General features: G+C 44.4%; 1 protein-coding gene across 1 annotated transcript in view; it reads left to right on the top strand.

Moving 5' to 3' along the window:
- Positions 1 to 17986, top strand: part of PTPRO (protein tyrosine phosphatase receptor type O) — a 194712-nt gene that overhangs the window by 145516 nt on the left and 31210 nt on the right. Inside the window, 5 exon segments of the mRNA XM_048501507.1 lie at positions 799 to 931; positions 3539 to 3659; positions 5870 to 5938; positions 13559 to 13642; positions 16534 to 16569. Coding sequence (XP_048357464.1) covers positions 799 to 931; positions 3539 to 3659; positions 5870 to 5938; positions 13559 to 13642; positions 16534 to 16569 — 443 coding nt within the window.

Below are 17986 nucleotides of genomic sequence, written 5' to 3'. Positions count from 1 at the left end.
ATTCACCTTGCCCCTAAATCTCCAGGGTTTTCCCAGGCCAGAGCAGACATCCCTATTATAAAGTAGAACAATCAGATTCAAGAGAACTCCTGGCTTCCGGACATTTAATGACTGCGTATGTGACATCACCCCATGGGTCAGTAATGCACAGGGGCCTAACTTTACCTAACAGAAAGTTTGTAGGCACAGCTTGTCACACAGGGAAAGTTGCCCTGATGAAATTCCCTCCCCTGGTCACCTGGTTGTCACAGTGGGCAGCCTTTTTGCCTAGGACAACTCTTATGTAGCTCAAAGACCTTCAAGCTTTCCAGCTCCAGAATATACTGAGCATGGGATGCACTGAGTGACAAACACCAGACAGGAAGTCAGGTGACATCAGGGTCTTGTGACAGGAAGTGCGAAACCAGAGGTAGGACTGCAGACCAAGACAGCTGGGAACAAGATGCATAAGCCGTGCGCCGGATGTTCTTGACTGAGAAGTAAGCCGTATCTCAAAACCATAATAGGGATCCTTTCCATCTCGCACTGGCCTTGTCACTGTTGTGCTGCTCCTTTCAGCCTGTGTGCAAAGAGGGGCAGGAGGCATTGTGCCCTTGCTCTCTGTGCATGCGCAATAGCCACAGGGCCTTCTGAAAGACTGTAAACAAGATGGAAATATTAAAGCTTGTGACTCAGCTCAATTTGAAATAAAAACCATTACTACGGGCGGTGAAAACTCATATTAAGATAAAATATGAATAATTTATCTTTGAACTTCCATGACCTCTGTTTATTTATTGATTTCCTGTGACTGTTTAGGAACCTGTGACTGTTTCTTCTCATGTCGTGACAATCTCCAGCCTCTCACCAGCCACGTCCTACAACTGCAGCGTTACCAGCTTCAGCCACAACAGCCCCAGCGTCCCCACCTTCATTGCGGTGTCCACAATGGGTGAGCTGAATTCTAGTCTTTCTTTGGTCCCTGGCGGCCAAACTTGTCAAGGTACTGAGAATTCTGTGACCACACCCTCTCAATTTCCTGCCCCTGACAGGGCATTTCGGATAATGGCAGAGTCTTCTGTCCTTGGAGGAAATGAGGGATTATTTCTTCCTATTTCCTCTCCCACAGCAACCCCCACCCCAGTGGTGGGATCCAAAATTTTTAGTAACAGGTTCCCATGGTGGTGGGATTCAAACAGTGGCGTAGCGCCAATGGGGCTGGGCGGGGCACAACGGGGGTGTGGCCGGGCATTCCGGGGGCGGGGCATTAATAATTTCTCTGTTACTGTAAAAAACTCTTACTGTAAAAAAAGTTCCTAATTTCCAGCTGGTATCTTTCTGTCCATAATTTAAACTCATTATAGCAAGTCCTATCGTCTATTGCCAACAGAAACAACTACTTCTCCTCTAATTGACTGCCTGTCAAATACTGAATACTTTCAAATACTTAATTTTGTTTCTAGAAATCAAAAGAAGGATACTTTCCTTAAACAAGGAACTTTACCATATTTCTAAAACATGTTTTTAAAACAGCCCAACAGGGAGAATTATCCCGTTTTCTACCTTCCCTAACCATCCACATAGGAAACAACAGGACTTTATGATTTTTGGACCTAATGGAATTTCTAACGGAAAAGCAGACCCAATTAGTAACCCCCTCTCGGCACACACAAATAATTAGTAACCCACTCTCGGGAACTGGTGAGAACCTGCTGGATCCCACCTCTGCCCCACCCCCCACATTTCCTCTTTTGTTTCTTGTGAGGATCTCCTGACTCCAGGAACAAAACCTGGAGGAGTGGATTGGGATACAGTGGGAGCAGAAGGTGGCAAACTACAGAACGACAGTCTGGCTTCTGAACGAACGAACGAACAAACGAACGAATTGGGGAGTATTCTGGGGAAGAGTTTGGATTTGGATAACTAGGAGGTTTTAGTCCAACACCAGTGCCATTTAGACTGTGATCCTCCTAACCTACTGAAGAAATCAGTGGGAAGCCTGTGTTGTTTCCACATGGACCAGAGGCCACCATGATGCTGGCCTATTGGCAGTTCAAGTTCTGTTCCTGGGAGAGATTTAATGTAGCATTCTAACTTGGGGCCATGCTTTGGGGGATCTCTGGCCTCTAGATCTCTTGACTTTTTAGTCACAGGGTAGTTGGGTGGGTGGTGGATCTATTGATTGTGGTTTCTTACTGGTGAAACCTTAGCCTTTGGGCAAGGAAAAGACTTAAACACGTCTTCTGCCAGCCTTGGCAGATGTGCAGTTCGTCAAGCCATATGAGTCTGGACTATTCAGCCATCTGAGAACTGATCCTGACAGAGAGAAAGAGTCAGAGTCAGCTACACAATCAGCTTTCATTTTTTTGGGGGGTGCGGATATTAGCTTTCTTTCTTAGCAATTATTCCGCATCACCTTAAATCAAATGCTGCCCCCTATAGGACACCCTCCAAAATGTTTGATTTTTGCATCAGTTCCTTGTTGAAATGGCAACTTTCCATGTAGAAAAATAGGAACACAAAAACGTGGCTAAACCTTGGGGTCCTATATAAAGACCCTCTGATCGCATCAGCAGGAATGTACAGAATTGGTCTGGATTTGATGTAATTGAAGTTTTAGTGGGCAGGAATAGGTATTCCATATTTCCTGCTAATCTCCTGCTAAGTAACGCACCCCTTTTAGTTTCACTATTTAGGTTTTGGAGTGGTTTTGTGCCTTTTCCAGCTGAAGAAGACTATTCATTTTATTTTTATTTTATTGGGCTTTATTGGAAACTTTGCCATTTCTCTTCTAAAGACAGGCTCAGGGTGGTTTACAACACATGATACGATTAAAAATATGCATATACATATAAAAATATACATCTTTCATAAATCCCATCAAAAGTAAACCCCATCAATTAATGATTAAGAGCAGGTAGACTCTAATCTGGAGAGCTGGGTTTGATTCCCTGCTCCTCCACATGAGTGAAAGAGTCTTATCTGGTGAACCAGATTTGTTTCTACACTCCCACATTCCTGCTGGGTGACCATGGGCTAGTCACAGTTCTTCGGAACTCTCTCAGCCCCACCTACCTCAGAAGTTGTCTGTTGTGGGGAGTTTGAACAAAGGAGTTTGTAAGCCCCTCTGAGTCTCCTTACAGGAGAGAAAGAAGAGTTAATACATCCAAACTCCGCCTCCTCTTCCTTTTCTTTGTCGTCGTCATCCCAGCGGGAGGAATCTAGAACAACTTGGCCTTACACTCAGCCAGCTTGTCTCTACATTCTCATATCTGCATGCACATTTCTTGAAACTCTGGTTGGATTTGGTTTGCTGATGTGTGTACACCACTTTTTGAAGGTGGAAGTGTGTTATCCACATTTTATACGCGTTCTTTGGAAATGTGTGTTTATGTGGCAGACACGTGTGCTGCTGGTAATCTGGAGCTCCCTTCAGAAGATCTATCAAGAGCAGAAATTAGTCCACTCAGAGGTAGCTCTTCACATGTTCTGGCCTCTTTGTAGTAGCTCTGGTGTCTTGTGGTTTCATTAACCTGGATCCTTTGTTTGCCATCTGCAGTGACGGAGATGAATCCCAACGTGGTGGTGATTTCTGTTCTAGCCATCCTGAGCATTCTTCTCATTGGGCTGCTGCTTGTAACTCTTGTAGTTCTTCGGAGGAAACATCTACAAATGGCTAGGTAGGTCAAGTTGTTTTCTAATGCCAGCGATGATGGAGCAACTGGATGCAAAGAAAGATGCCATGTTCCATGAAGGCCACAATATCTGCCAAAGAAATCTGGTTATACTCTGGAATATAGTTCCACAGCCCCTCCCGGGGTTTAGGACCAGACGTCATCTATCTAATAATGGATAGGTTGTTATTGCTACTGATTTTATTGTATTTTGTCGTTGTAATTGGGATTGTTCAATTTGTTCTTTCTTTTTAGTTGTAATTTATTGTCCTTGTTTGGCTTGTACACCGCCCTGAGCCCATTCTTCCTACCTTTTTTATTATAGTTATAACTATAACTATAACTACTACTACTACTACTACTACTACTACTACTACTACTACTACTATTATTATTATTATTATTATTATTATTATTATTATTATTATTATTATAAATAAAATTATAGTTATTATTATATTTTATTATAGTTATAACTATTCTTCCTACTTTATCTTCATGAGAGTCAATGGGTGATTGGTTTCTTTGTTTCTTTGTTTAGGTGTGCATTTAAGTGTAAGAAACCATCCGTATGGTGTAGTGGTTAGAGGATGAGATTGTGATCTGGGAGATCCTTGAATCTCTACCTTGTTGTGGAAGTTTATTGTCTGTTTCTTGACCCAACCTGCCTCATAGTGTTTCAGTTGTAAGGATAAAATGAAGGAGCAGAGAATGATGTGATAAGGTGCTGTGTATCCCCATGGGTGAGGATAGCATGTGTGTGTATGAGGGTGCTGCTGTGAAGTCAACCCCATAAAGTTTTCAAAGCAGGAGACATTCTGAGATGGTTTGCTGTTGCCTGCCTCCATGTCATGACCTGGCATTCCTTGGAGGTCTCCCATTCAAATACTTGCCAAGGCAGAGCCTGCCTAGAGCCAGCGTACAGTAGTGGTTAAGAACAGGTGGATTCTAATCTGGAGAACCGGGTTTGATTCCCCACTCCTCCACCTGAGTGGCGGAGGCTTATCTGGTGAACCAGATGTGTTTCCGCACTCCTACATTCCTGCTGGGTGATCTTGGGCTAGTCACAGTTCTTCAAAATTCTCTCAGCCCCACCTACCTCACAAGATGTCTGTTGTGGGGAGAGGAAGGGAAAGGAGCTTGTAAGCCACTTTGAGTATCCTTACAGGAGAGAAAGGTGGGGTATAAATCCAAACTGTTCTTCTTTCACACACACACACACACACACACACACACACACACACACACACACACACACACACACAGATGAGAGAGAGAGAGAGAGAGAGAGAGAGAGAGAGGTAAACAAACATAACATTAATACATTTATAAAAAGAAAATAAAGTAAAATTGGGAAGAATACTGGAGTATAAATACCTAAATGAATTTTAAAAATAGGCTATTTCCTCCCTGGACTTGATAACAATCTTCTTTCATTATTGTTACTATTCCTTATGGTTGCCTCCTGTGGATCAATCTCACCCCGTTTGGCAAGCTCAATCAGATTGCTGTTTTTGTAAACGATGATCTAGACATGGAGTCACTCTGTAAAATGAAAGATGTACAGGATTAGGGCCTGTTATTCCCTTTCAACTGCAACTATAACTTTCTCGTTCCTTTCAAGGTTAGGAAACTATGTAATTTCACTTCAAAGCATCACTTAAGGGGGGTAGAAGTGCTAATTGGTTCCCCTGCAGACATGTCATTTTATTAACAGGGATGTAGTCGATGTACATTACAAACTGCAGGTGAAACGTTGATACTCGGAGTATTAAATTGGATTATACATCCTTTGCTTTTCTTATATATACAGCTATGAAAATTTAGGTGATGCCCCCAATTATCTCTGTTTTATTACCAAACAGTATGCATGACCCCTTTTTGCAGTTTTCCTTGCTGGGGCAAATGCATAAGCTAGAGGACGACAGAAGTACATGGAACTTAGTCTCAATTTGTTTCTGCTTCCACCAAAAGCTACAAAACCCATTTGTAAAAGCCTCCTGAATTTAAGTATAATATCTGTCTAGGGTTCGTCTCTGCTGATAACTCCTCTGGCTAGCTGAGGGTCCTTTATGTATGGTCATCATCTCCCTTGCTGGATCAAGATGCTGATCTCCAAATTAGAAATGGTCCAGTATTTCTTTCTCAACCTCCAGAGGACTTGTGTTGAGTTTATACTATAATGGCTTTACATCTTTGTGGCCTTCCTAAAACAGGGAGTGTGGAGCTGGAACGTTTGTCAATTTTGCTTCATTGGAGAGAGATGGAAAACTCCCCTACAACTGGTAAGCATAAAACCCTTTAACTTTTGTTTGTTCTACCTACCTACCTACCTACCTACCTACCTACCTACCTACCTACCTACCTACCTACCTTCCTTCCTTCCTTCCTTCCTTCCTTCCTTCCTTCCTTCCTTCCTTCCTTCCTTCCTTCCTTCCTTCCTTCCTTCCTTCCTTCCTTCCTTCCTTCCTTTGTGTAAATATTTTTGATTGCACGCTAAGCTGTGAATGTCTATAAGAAGGTATTGGGGTTTCAACTGCTGTAATTGGACTGCATTTGTTTATATAACCTAAAATATTTTTAGTGGAAATGCCTACATTAACCAAGGGGAGAGCAAGATTTCCAGGTGCCAATAAGAGTTCTAAAATTTGCTGTGGTATGCCACAAATCCTGGTTGCTCGTTAAAACAAGGAACGGCTGAGTCCTCTTGTTGCATTTAGAATGAAGACAAATAAGGGGGAAAGAAATTTCAAGTGAATTAACCTAGTTCAGATTTGCTTGCAAAAAAGACCCCTTATTATAACTGAAATTCTTTTGCAAAGTTTACAGTTTCTGGGGGGACGGGGACATTAAAATGCAGCTGCCACTGTCATGCCTCCAAAATCTGATTTCAGCAGGTCAAACAAAGGAACCTACAAACTTTTTTGAGCAGCAGTGGCATAGGAGGTTAAGAGCTAATCTGGAGGAACCGGGTTTGATTCTCCGCTCTGCCGCCTGAGCTGTGGAGGCTTATCTGGGGAATTCAGGTTAGCCTGTACACTCCCACACACGCCAGCTGGGTGACCTTGGGCTAGTCACAGCTTCTCGGAGCTCTCTCAGCCCCACCTACCTCACAGGGTGTTTGTTGTGAGGGGGGAAGGGCAAGGAGGGCAAATCCCCTTTGAGTCTCCTACAGGAGAGAAAGGGGGGATATAAATCCAAACCTTCTTCTTTTTGGTTGGCCTTGACTGTAGATCAGAAGGGGAAGGAGTGATTCTGTTCTCCCCATAGAAATGGCCAGACCTTTAACTCACACAATGGAAGGTTTGACTTAAAACTACAGCTTGAAGAACTGATTTAGAAAAGTTATTCTTTACCATCACTGCTACAAAAGATGCCAATGGCAGTTGCTTTTCAAAATATCCTCCATATCAAATTGGATATCCCAAATTTGAACATTTCACCCTTTTTTAAAAAAATAACCCCGTTTGTGCCAAAGTTTTGCTTCTGCCTTAATTCTTTTGTAGGAATCACTCTTTTCTTCAGCGGCCCATCTGTCCTTTCTAAGCTTTGACTTGATTAGTTAATAGCTCAAGGTCAATGCCTTTTATCACTGTTTCAAGTGAGAAATGGTAACACGTGATAGATGGCTGTCCCCACCAGAGCAGACAGATGCTGTTATTCCTCTCCCTGGACACATTTTATGGGTATCCTAAAGCAATGAAGAGCTGCAAGTCTGATCTATAAACCCATTAGTAGTTCCGCAGAGATATATTTACACTCTGCAATAAGGGAACGCTTTATGGATCATCCATTAATGAGCCTGTTCATCTACCAGGCCAGCTGGTAGTTAATTTCTTTCACACTGCAGGGCAAAAGACAGGGTTATTGTAGGAGTGAGGGTTGTTTCACTTCAACATGATACTTGCAAGCCTCCCCCCCCCCCCACAAAGGGCTTACTTCAATGATACTACTCATTTAACCTACACGTTTTGAGAAGTGCCACGTTAGAGACTGCATAAACTAGGCTGAAAAAATCATCTTACAATCATTTTCTGCTCGCTGCAATGAATGAAAAAAAATCATAACAGCCAAAGGACTGCTCGACTGTAGAATACTCTTCTTCGGAGGTTGGTGGAATCTCCTTCTTCAGAGGGTTTTAAACAGAGGGTGGACGGCCATAGGCTGGGAGTACTTCAACTGTGTGTTTCTGCATAGCATGGATGGCCCTGCTAGCCTCTCCCAGCTCTATGATTCTATGAAAGTCTTCTCCAAATCCATCCCGGACAAAAGATACACCTACCCTTCCACCAAAAAAGTTCTCGTTTGGGTGCCTTTTCTTTCATCAGAGTAAAGGTATTTGTACACAAACTGCAAACACTCAAAGCCATTCAGTGTATTAGGGGTTCTGGAAGTAATTGGACCTCCAAAAGCAAAAATTCCCACTCCAAATTCCAGGCTGTTTCTGAACTGCAAGCAAGTCAAGTTGCCGCTGACTTATGGCAACTCCACAGGATTTTCAAGGCAAGAGATGCTCAGAGGCTGTTTCCTGCTGCCTTCCCCTGTGTTGTGACCCTGGACTTCCTTGGTGGTCTCCCATCCAAATAATAACCAGGGTCAACCCTGCTTAGCTTCTGTGATTTGACAGGATAGGGTTAGCCCATACTATCCAGATCAAAGGCAGGATGAGATAAAGCCTTCTCCCCCCAACCCCCCCCACCCAAGACCTGAAGAAACTTTTTCTGTTTCCATCCTTAAAGAGCTGGCCCTGAGGTCAATAATGCCACAATACTCAGGTAGACAAGTTTGTCAGGAACACACTGAATAGACTGGCCTATAAAACTGTAAAATGGGCAGCCCAATCCAGGGAGGGATCCCCCTCCGGACCAAGGCAACCCTGCCTTGGTATGGGTGCCCAACCCACTGGCACAAAGGGCTAATGCAACGTCAGGGGGGTTACTTACCTGGGCAGCCAGAGCTGCGTGGCTCTGTGATGTACAAAGTGGAAAGTTGCCAATGCAAAACACTGCACTGGCATGACTGGGGCAGTTCCAGGTGAGCTTCCACTGTCCACCCAACCCACATGTACTGGCAGGGCTAGTGACAGAGAGATGCTACTTTTTTTGTGGTGTAGTGATTAACAGCAGGTGTATTCTAATCTGGAGAACCGGGTTTGATTCCCCACTCCTCCACCTGAGTGGCAGAGGCTTATCTAGTGAACCAGGTGTGTTTCCGCACTCCTACATTCCTGCTGGGTGACCTTGGACTGGTCACAGTTCTTTGGAGCTCTCTCAGCCCCACCTACCTCACAAGGTGTCTGTTGTGGGGAGAGGAAGGGAAAGGAGCTTGTAAGCCACCTTGAGTCTCTTTACAGGAGAGAAAGGCGGGATATAAATCCAAACTTCTCCTCCTCCTCCTCCTTGGCATGTCTCCATAAGTCCCTGTGGGAATTCTCAGGGGTGTTTTTTTGTCTTTTACTTTTTTGGGCTTCCCACACTGAGGGGGATCCCTTTGAAGAGAGTGCCATTCCTGCCCACTGGGCCACTCCGGATGGGGCTGTAGCAGGGTCTTCAGGTGGGGGGATGGGTCTTCATTAGGGTAGCCGTTCAGATTCTAGGGGAAACTCTATTTTGTGTCGCTTCCCTGTTTGTGGCTCATCCACTAAGAGCTGGTTTGAAGAAGCTGAGAGACTTTGAAGCACTTCTCTGATTTTATGGGGCTCTGCTGGGCGACAGAAAAGGTGAAATTGATTAGACACAGTATTCAGGCAAGTCTTTTGATCATAAACTATCCCTCTCCCCTCCTCACCCCCCACCCCCACGAATGAAAGCCACGAGCAAGCTTCACAAGTCAGGATTCGGCTAATGAACAAAGTGGAAATCAGCCTTTGCGCGTCCCCAGAAGCAGATAGCCAGACAGGACAATCATTAATCTCCTGGGTGGGAGGGGGACCTTCTTTGATACTGAAGGCATTTTAATGACACCAAAGGCAGGAGATCAAACAGACCAGCTAATTAAAGATCCAAACTCAAATAAAGTTAGCAAAAAGGCCTTGAAAATGAAGAGTGCAGTGCTAACACAGACTTCAGCACCTGCCATGCAGTCTGGTGCAAACGATGCAGCTGTGGACTGGAAATATTCATTTGAATGACACCAGCCACAACCAGTCACTGTTTCTGTTAAGGGGTGGGGGGTGGGAATAGGATGGATTTGGTTAGCCCAATCTCATCACATCTCAGAAACTAAGCATGGTCATCCCTGATTAGTTGTTGAACCAAAAAATCACGTCACACACCCAAAAAACGGAGGCGGAACTAATCCAAAATATATATAGCTTCTTTTTCACAAAATCTAACACATCAATTCATATGGAACAATGATATATTTATCAAAACTAATAGGCATTCAGTGATCAATAGACCATATATGTGGTTCATCAAACTGAAAGTTCATATCCTGAATATGTTCCCATGTGGAAACAAACATCATCTATTTCCGCAATGTTTCGTAAAGTCAATGTCTTATCCATTTCAGTCATGTTTTATAGAATCAATCTCAAACGCCTCACGCGTTTCAAAGTTTGTTTTCGTGGATGTCTTCCTCAGGAGAAGAGTAATTTCTTTCTTTTTCTTTTTCACATTTCTTAGCTGCCATTTACAAGTTTCTACAAAATATACAAAATATGGATATAGATAAACAATATTTTTTAGCATTGCTAGCATTTTTAGCCTTTTTTGAAAAATTATAAACTGATTATAGAAAGTACTGGAAGGGGAAACCATCAAGGAAGTCAGGGTTTCTACAGCCATTAATACACTTGTGGTCTCCTTCATAGAATCATAGAATTGGAAGAAACCCCAAGGGCCATCAAGTCCAACCCCCTGCAATGCAGGAACACACAACCAAAGAACTCCTGACAGATGACCATCCGGCCTTTCTGTAAAAACCTCCAAAGAAGGAGACTCCACTACACTCCAAGGTAGTGCATTCCTTGGAGTGTGGTGGAGTCTCCTTCTTTGACACTGAGCATACATTCCCTTCGGGTTTGATTCTTGGCAAAGCACATTTCCCCCTCTTTGGCAGTCACTCCACCTTCAGATCAGAGAATCCCCGTAGTTTCCAAATGCTGTGAAAGGGCTACTTTTCCTCTCCCTTCACAAGGAAAAAATGAAGGAGATCAGCATGAATTTAGCTTTCTTTGAGTTTTCTCACACCTCCCTGTCTTCTGCCATCCACACCACAGCAGTTCTTCCTGCTCTTCGGGCCACCATTTCAGAAAGATCAGAGGGGCTATTGCAAGGGTGATAAACCCAGTGAAATTGACAAGAAATCGACATGGCCTAGCAAACGAACATTAGACCAAAAAGGTGGCAGGCAACCTGCCCAACTGGAGATTGCATGAAAACAACAAGGAAGCAGGGGGCGGGCCACATGGCAGATCAACGTGGCTAGGGACACTTTGCAGAAGGAGAATCTTCGGGCAAACAAAAAACCATTGGAAAACTTCCTGGTGAAGCAAACCAATGTGGAGTATGTACTGCGTGCATAAATTGCTCATGCAGAGGCAGGCAATGGCAAACCACCTCTGAAAACCCAACGGCTAAAGATGTCCTCTGTTACACCTGATCTCCAGGTGAAAGAGATCAGTTCAGCTGGAGAAAATGGCCACTTTGGAAGGTGGACTTTATGGCATTAAACTCCACTGAAGTCCCTCCCCTTCCCAAATTCTGCCCACCTCAGGTTCTACTCCCAAAATCTCCAGGTATTTCCCAACCTAGAGGCAACCTTACGTATGGGGACACAATAAGTTGCTTGCAACTTGATGGTACTTTCCACCGTCCCCACAGCTCAGTGGTAGAGCAGGTGCTTTTTATGCAGGAGATCCCAAATTAACCCCACCCTTTCAAGTTAGGCCTCAAGGCCCTCAGAAAGCCCTCATGAGCTGCTGGAATAAAGCCCTCATGAGCTGCTGGAAAAAAATAGACTCCCTTTGGACTCTTCACACCTCGAAAAGGTAGATTTGAACGAAAGCCATGATATTGGGACAAGGAGTATAGCAGGGGTCTTCAAACTATGGCCCTCCAGATGTTCATGGACTACCATTCCCATCAGCCCCTGTCAGCATGGCCAAGTGGTAGGGCTCATGGGAATTGTAGTCTATGAACATCTGGAGGGCTATAGTTTGAAGACCCCTGGAGTATAGGCAAGTAAAGACACACTCTGATCTTTCTTTCTGGACTGGGACTAATAGCAACCTGTGCTGCCTTTGCAGTTCTGATTCAAATCAAGAACATGAAACTACGTCAGACCCTTTGCTTTGAACATCCATGCTGCCTACACTGCCAGGCAGTGGTTCTCCAAGATCAGACAGAGGCGTTTCACATAACTTGCTACCAGATACTTTTAACTGGGGATGCCAGGGATTGAACCGGGGTCCCTCAGTGCGCAAAGCGGATGCCCTACCACCAAGCCATATCCCCTGACCAGATGCACCAAGCAAACCAGCTCCTTCTGAATGTTCATGTCAGGCGATCAGATCACGGTTCTTGTGATTCAAGCACAAGTCACAGTTTGGATTTTTTGACACAACGCTTTCATGTGTGCTTTGCATCTTAGGAAATCCACAGTCTTGACACTGTCTGGTTTTGACCTCTTCTTCCTGTTGATCTCTTCTTCCTCTTGCAGCCCAATCCAAAGGGCTCTGGCAGCTGGGGAAGGCAACGCTCCTGTGCTGCCCCCAGAGGACTTCCAGGCAGCGTGGGGAGGCATCAAGAAGGGGAAAAAATGGATTCCTGAAAAGCCGTATGTAGGGGTTAATGGAGCTATGCCACCCTTTCGTTAGTCCAATGCCCTGGCCACGATGTTCCTGGCTCAAAAGCCATGGTGGAAGGTGACTAAAGTCAGATCCACCCCTGGGAATGCCCGGTTCACCCCCACCCCCACCCCCACCCCCAGGCTTTACCTGCTGCCCATACTAAGCCTCTGCCCAAGTTGATTTTTTTTCCTTTTTATCTGCCATTTTGTAAACGATGCTTTGCCTAAGAAGAAGAAGAAGAAGAAGAAGAGTTTGGATTTATATCCCCCCTTTCTCTCCTGCAGGAGACTCAAAGGGGCTTACAATCTCCTTGCCCTTCCCCCCTCACAACAAACACCCTGTGAGGTGGGTGGGGCTGAGAGAGCTCCGAGAAGCTGTGACTAGCCCAAGGTAACCCAGCTGGCATGTGTGGGAGTGCACAGGCTAATCTGAATTCCCCAGATAAGCCTCCACAGCTCAGGCGGCAGAGCTGGGAATCAAACCCGGTTCCTCCAGATCAGAGTGCACCTGCTCTTAGCCACTACGCCACTGCTGCTCCTAAGCCATATTGCCAAGAAAATGAGATGCGATTGAACACTGTTTGAATAAGTTGTCCCCTTAAAAAAATAGAAAAAAAGAAACTTATATTCTATTCTAAAAATAGTCCAAAATAGCAAATGGCATCATATGCAAATGAAACAGGCACATGGTTATTAGGCAGGCGTTGCTGAGCCTGTTTCTATGACTCATGAGGAGGGGAAAGAAGCTCGGTAAGTCGCTCGAATTCCTCCTGCTCCTGTGGGCTTCTGCAGCTTCACCTGGTCGTTGCTGCCTTGTAGGTTTTCATAGGACCTAGAAACTTGGGCCCCAATCTTGACCACAATCTTGACTGTAAGAATCCCAGCCTTTTGCGGGGCTTCTTTTTCACTGCAATGAAATTCAGGACACTGGATTTGCAGTCAGATCTCAGTCTGGGGAGTCGTTTGGCGCTAATCACGTCATCGGAGACGATCCGCAGGCCTGCCTTTGACTGATATGTGACGTATGGCATGTCTTGGCATCTGTTTTGTTTTACTAATCCTGCTTGCTAATATTTTAAATCTCTGTGTATGTTGTCTATTAATACTCACAGGCGTAGGAGTGTATTTGCTTTCCTAACTCTGTTACCTTCATGCCTCTGGACTGATTATCTCTTGGCATTTTATATTAACCCTTGGTAAGTCATTTTGAATGTTTTGGGCGTTTGCTCTCACTGTGTTTGCTCAGTTTGTTTGAAGCTAATGGCTCTGTTTTCTCATGTATGAGATGGTGGAGGAGACATTGTTTTACGGCTGCTTTTCTTTTGAGAAAAAGGAGGGATCCAGATACAGCTAGTATGATGTAATGGTTACTGTGTCAGGCTAGGGCCCCTTCCACACATGCAGAATAATGCTCTTTCAGTTTCCTTTCACAATTGTTTGCAAGTGGATTTTACTATTCTGCACAGCTGCAAAGTGGATTGAAAGAGGATTGAAAGTGCATTATTCTGCATATGTGGAAGGGGCCAAAGATTTGTCAAACTCAGGTTCAAATCCCCATTCTGAGACACTTGGGCCCCTTCCGCACACGCAAAATAATGCTTTTTCAAACCACTTTCACAACTGTTTGCAAGTGGATTTTGCCATTCCGCACAGCTTCAAAGAGCACTGAAAGCAGTTTGAAAGTGCATTATTCTGCCTGTGCGGAATGAGCCAGAGAGAATCACATTGCACCATGACATGCCTCTGAAGATGTAAAACGATAGCACATTTAATGTCTTCCTAAACAAGTATACAATAACAATTAGCCACAGAAGTCTTGCAAGAAGACAATACATATCCAATATTCATGCTCAAATACAAAAACAAATGACCCTTCTGCACACGCAAAATAATGCGCTTTCAAACCACTTTCACAACTGTTTGCAAGTGGATTTTGCTATTCTGCACAGCTTCAAAGAGCACTGAAAGCAGTTTGAAAGTGCACTATTTTGCATGTGCGGAATGAGCCTAAATTGAGGAAATGGACAACAGCTACACACCAGATGGGACACCTCCTTGTTGAAAGAGATTATAGTGAATTGGGATGCTATTAATGGAAAGGTTGCTTTATAGAGAAGCAGGCAAGATATTGACAAGCTGGAATGTATCCAGGGCATCCAAAATGGTAAAAGGTCTGCAGTCCATGTCCTATGAAGAGACACTTCGGGAGCTGGGGATGTTTAGTCTGGAGGAGCAAAGGTTAAGGGGGGACATGATAGCTGTGTTCAATTATTTGGAGGGATGTCATGTCGTAGAGGGAGCAAGCTTGTTTTCTGCTGCCTCAGAGGCTAGGTAATGGATTCAAAGAGCAGGAAAAGAGATTCCACCTAAACATCAGGAAGAACTTTCTGACAGTCAGGGCTGTTCGACAGTGGAATTCACTGCCTTGGAGAGTGGGGGAGTCTCCTTCTTTGGACATTTTTAAACAGAGGCTGAATGGCCATCTGTCAGGAGTGCTTTGATTGTGTGTTCCTGCATGGCTGGGAGTGGACTTGATGGTCCTTGTGGTCTCTTCCAACTCTATGATTCTATGATTCTAAAACTGATGGTACCATACTGAGGAAGGAGACAAGAATCCATTCCATGAAACGAGCAGATACCAGGGGCTCATCTGTTTGCATTGATGAACCTATTTGTTGTTATATTGGAGCACCAATATATTGTCTTCCTGCAAGAGTTCTGTGACTAATTGTTATTCCAGACATGTTTGGGCAGACATTAGATCTACTGTCATGTTGCACTACCAGTTTGCTATTCCTACAGAGTGTAGCCAAGGTCTAAACATGTTTTGATGTTGGTTTGCTTTGACTTGTCTATACCGAGTCAGATCTTTTCTGTATGCCTCTGAAGATACCAGCCATAGATGTGGGCAAAATGTCAGGGACAAAAACTACCAGGCTATGGGCACACCGCTTGGGAAACCCACAACAGCCAGTTGATTCTGGCTTTGGAATCCTCCAATAATATTTTGCTGGGTGACTTTGGACCAGTCACACAAAGCTGCCTTATGCTGAATGCCTTGGTCCTTAAAGGCCAAGATTGCCTACTCAGGTTGGCAGCATCAGTCTCACAGGTGTCAAAGCCGTGGCCCTCCAGATATTATGGACTACAGTTCCCATCATCCCCTGCCAGCATGCAGGTTTGACACCTACGCATCACCTACTACCTGAGCCTTTTAGCTGGAGATGCTGAGGATTAAACCTGGGACTTTCTGCATGTCAAGCAGATGCGCTGGCATTGAACCATCACCCCTTCCCCACTCATTCTTTTCCAGCCTAACCTACTTCACAGGATTGTTGTGCGGATAAAATGGAGGAGCACACTATAGTATATGCTAGCTTGAAGTCAGGGGCATAGCTTAATACAATGGCATCCCCCCCATAGCTGCGCCCAGCCCCACTCGCTGGGATTCAACTGTGCCCCTGTCCAAACTCTCTGGAGTTCAGGACAGGGCACAGTTGCAAAGGGGAGCGCTGTCTTGTTGTGCACCCCTAGGAAGTGCTGCCCGGGGTTCCAGCCCCACCATGCCCCCTAGCTACGCCACTGCTCAAAGTTCTAGACTGGGCAGGGTGGGATAAAAATATGTTAAATGAATAATCAATATTCACAAGGAACTAATATTCCTTAGTGCTAATAGGTTTTTCTCCCCCTTATATTCACTCACTGTTCCTTGGCTTAAGCTGAGTTACTTTTTGGAACACTGAACCATTATGCAAAAATCTGTTCTACAGAGGTACGGACTTCCTGGGTTTGGAGTGCTTTGAAAACCTGGCAAGTTTGAATCACTCAGTTGCATGGATGCGTATGCTGAAGCTTGCAGTCTGCTAATCGTTAAATACCCCCCAGGGTAGATCAAAAATGCCAATAGTAATACATATCCCCTTTTAAAGCTACCTTATTTACTTATTCAGATAGCTGAGATCCTTTCTCTCCATTGACAGATCTAAAAGGTAGCAAATGAAAATTCAACAGACAACCAGACACTAGGAAAAGGTGGTCATCTATTTGGCAGCGGAACTAATGCTGGGGTGTTTTTTTTCCCTTGCAGGAGTAAAAATGGTTTGAAGAAAAGAAAGCTGACCAAGTATGCTCATTTTGTAAATATTCAAACAAATGAATGCATGAAAATAATGTTTATTGGTGCACGAAATCACAAGGGTGCTACCCATAATAATTTATGATGAACGGAACAGCCTTATATCAAGTGGTGCCAATGGTCTTTCAAGCCCTGTTGTGGCTGCTTTGAAAATGAAAGTCAACCTCTGGGTTTTAATTGAACCAGGCTCTTAGTTACATCTACAAATCATGTGCTCTACCCCCATAAGAACATAAGAACTAGCCTGCTGGATCAGACCAGAGTTCATCTAGTCCAGCACTCTGCTACTCGCAGTGGCCCACCAGGTGCCTTTGGGAGCTCACGTGCAGGATGTGAAAGCAATGGCCTTCTGCTGCTGCTCCCGAGCACCTGGTCTGCTAAGGCATTTGCAATCTGAGATCAAGGAGGATCAAGATTGGGAGCCATAGATCGACTTCTCCTCCATAAATCTGTCCAAACCCTTTTTAAAGCTATACAGGTTAGTGGCCATCACCACCTCCTGTGGCAACATATTCCAAACACCAATCACACGTTGAGTGAAGAAGTGTTTCTTTTTATTAGTCCTAATTCTTCCCCCCAGCATTTTCAATGAACGCCTCCTGGTTCTAGTATTGTGAGAAAGAGAGAAAATTTTCTTTCTGTCAACATTTTCTACCCCATGCATAATTTTATAGACTTCAATCATATCCCCCCGCAGACGTCTCCTCGCCAAACTAGAGTCCCAAACGCTGCAGCCTCTCCTCATAAGGAAGGTGCTCCAATTCTTCAATCATCTTGGTTGCCCTTCTCTGCACTCCTTCCATCTCCTCAATATCCTTTTTGAGATGTGGTGACCAGAACTGAACACAGTATTCCAAGTGTGGTCGCACCACGGCTTTATATAAGGGCATGACAATCCTTGCAGTTTTATTATCAACAACATAATCCCATTATTTTATTATCCACAACATAATCCTAAGCAGGTGTACTCAGAACTCTACTGAGGTCTATTCAATGCGGCTTACTTCCAGTACAATGATCTTGGGTCACTGAGATGTGGGTCTTCTGGTAGCTGCCCCCTTGCTAACTCTGAGCTGCCCATTTTGTCACATAACTGAATACCGAATACAGCATGCAGCAGCAGCTGCCATTTAAAGGGAAGGAGGAAGGCCCACAAGAACTTGAGGAAAGGAAATCCAGTTTTCTCCCTTAGTTCCCCCCCTTCCTGTTTGGTGTCATCCCCAGTCAGATTAGAAAGCTGGCCCAAAATTAACAAAATGAATTTCAACAGAGATGAATGTAACATACTACGCATAGGCAGAAAAAAATGGAATGCACAGATATAGGATGAGTGACTCGACACCACTACTTGTGAAAGGGGATCTGGAGTCTTAGGAGACCACAAACTGAACATGAGTCAGCGATG

Source organism: Sphaerodactylus townsendi, linkage group LG06 (genome assembly GCF_021028975.2).
Source record: "Sphaerodactylus townsendi isolate TG3544 linkage group LG06, MPM_Stown_v2.3, whole genome shotgun sequence".
NCBI classification, from domain to species: Eukaryota; Metazoa; Chordata; class Lepidosauria; order Squamata; family Sphaerodactylidae; genus Sphaerodactylus; species Sphaerodactylus townsendi.
The sequence above is the reverse complement of the archived record's forward strand: the minus strand, read 5'-3'. Positions and strand labels throughout refer to the sequence as shown.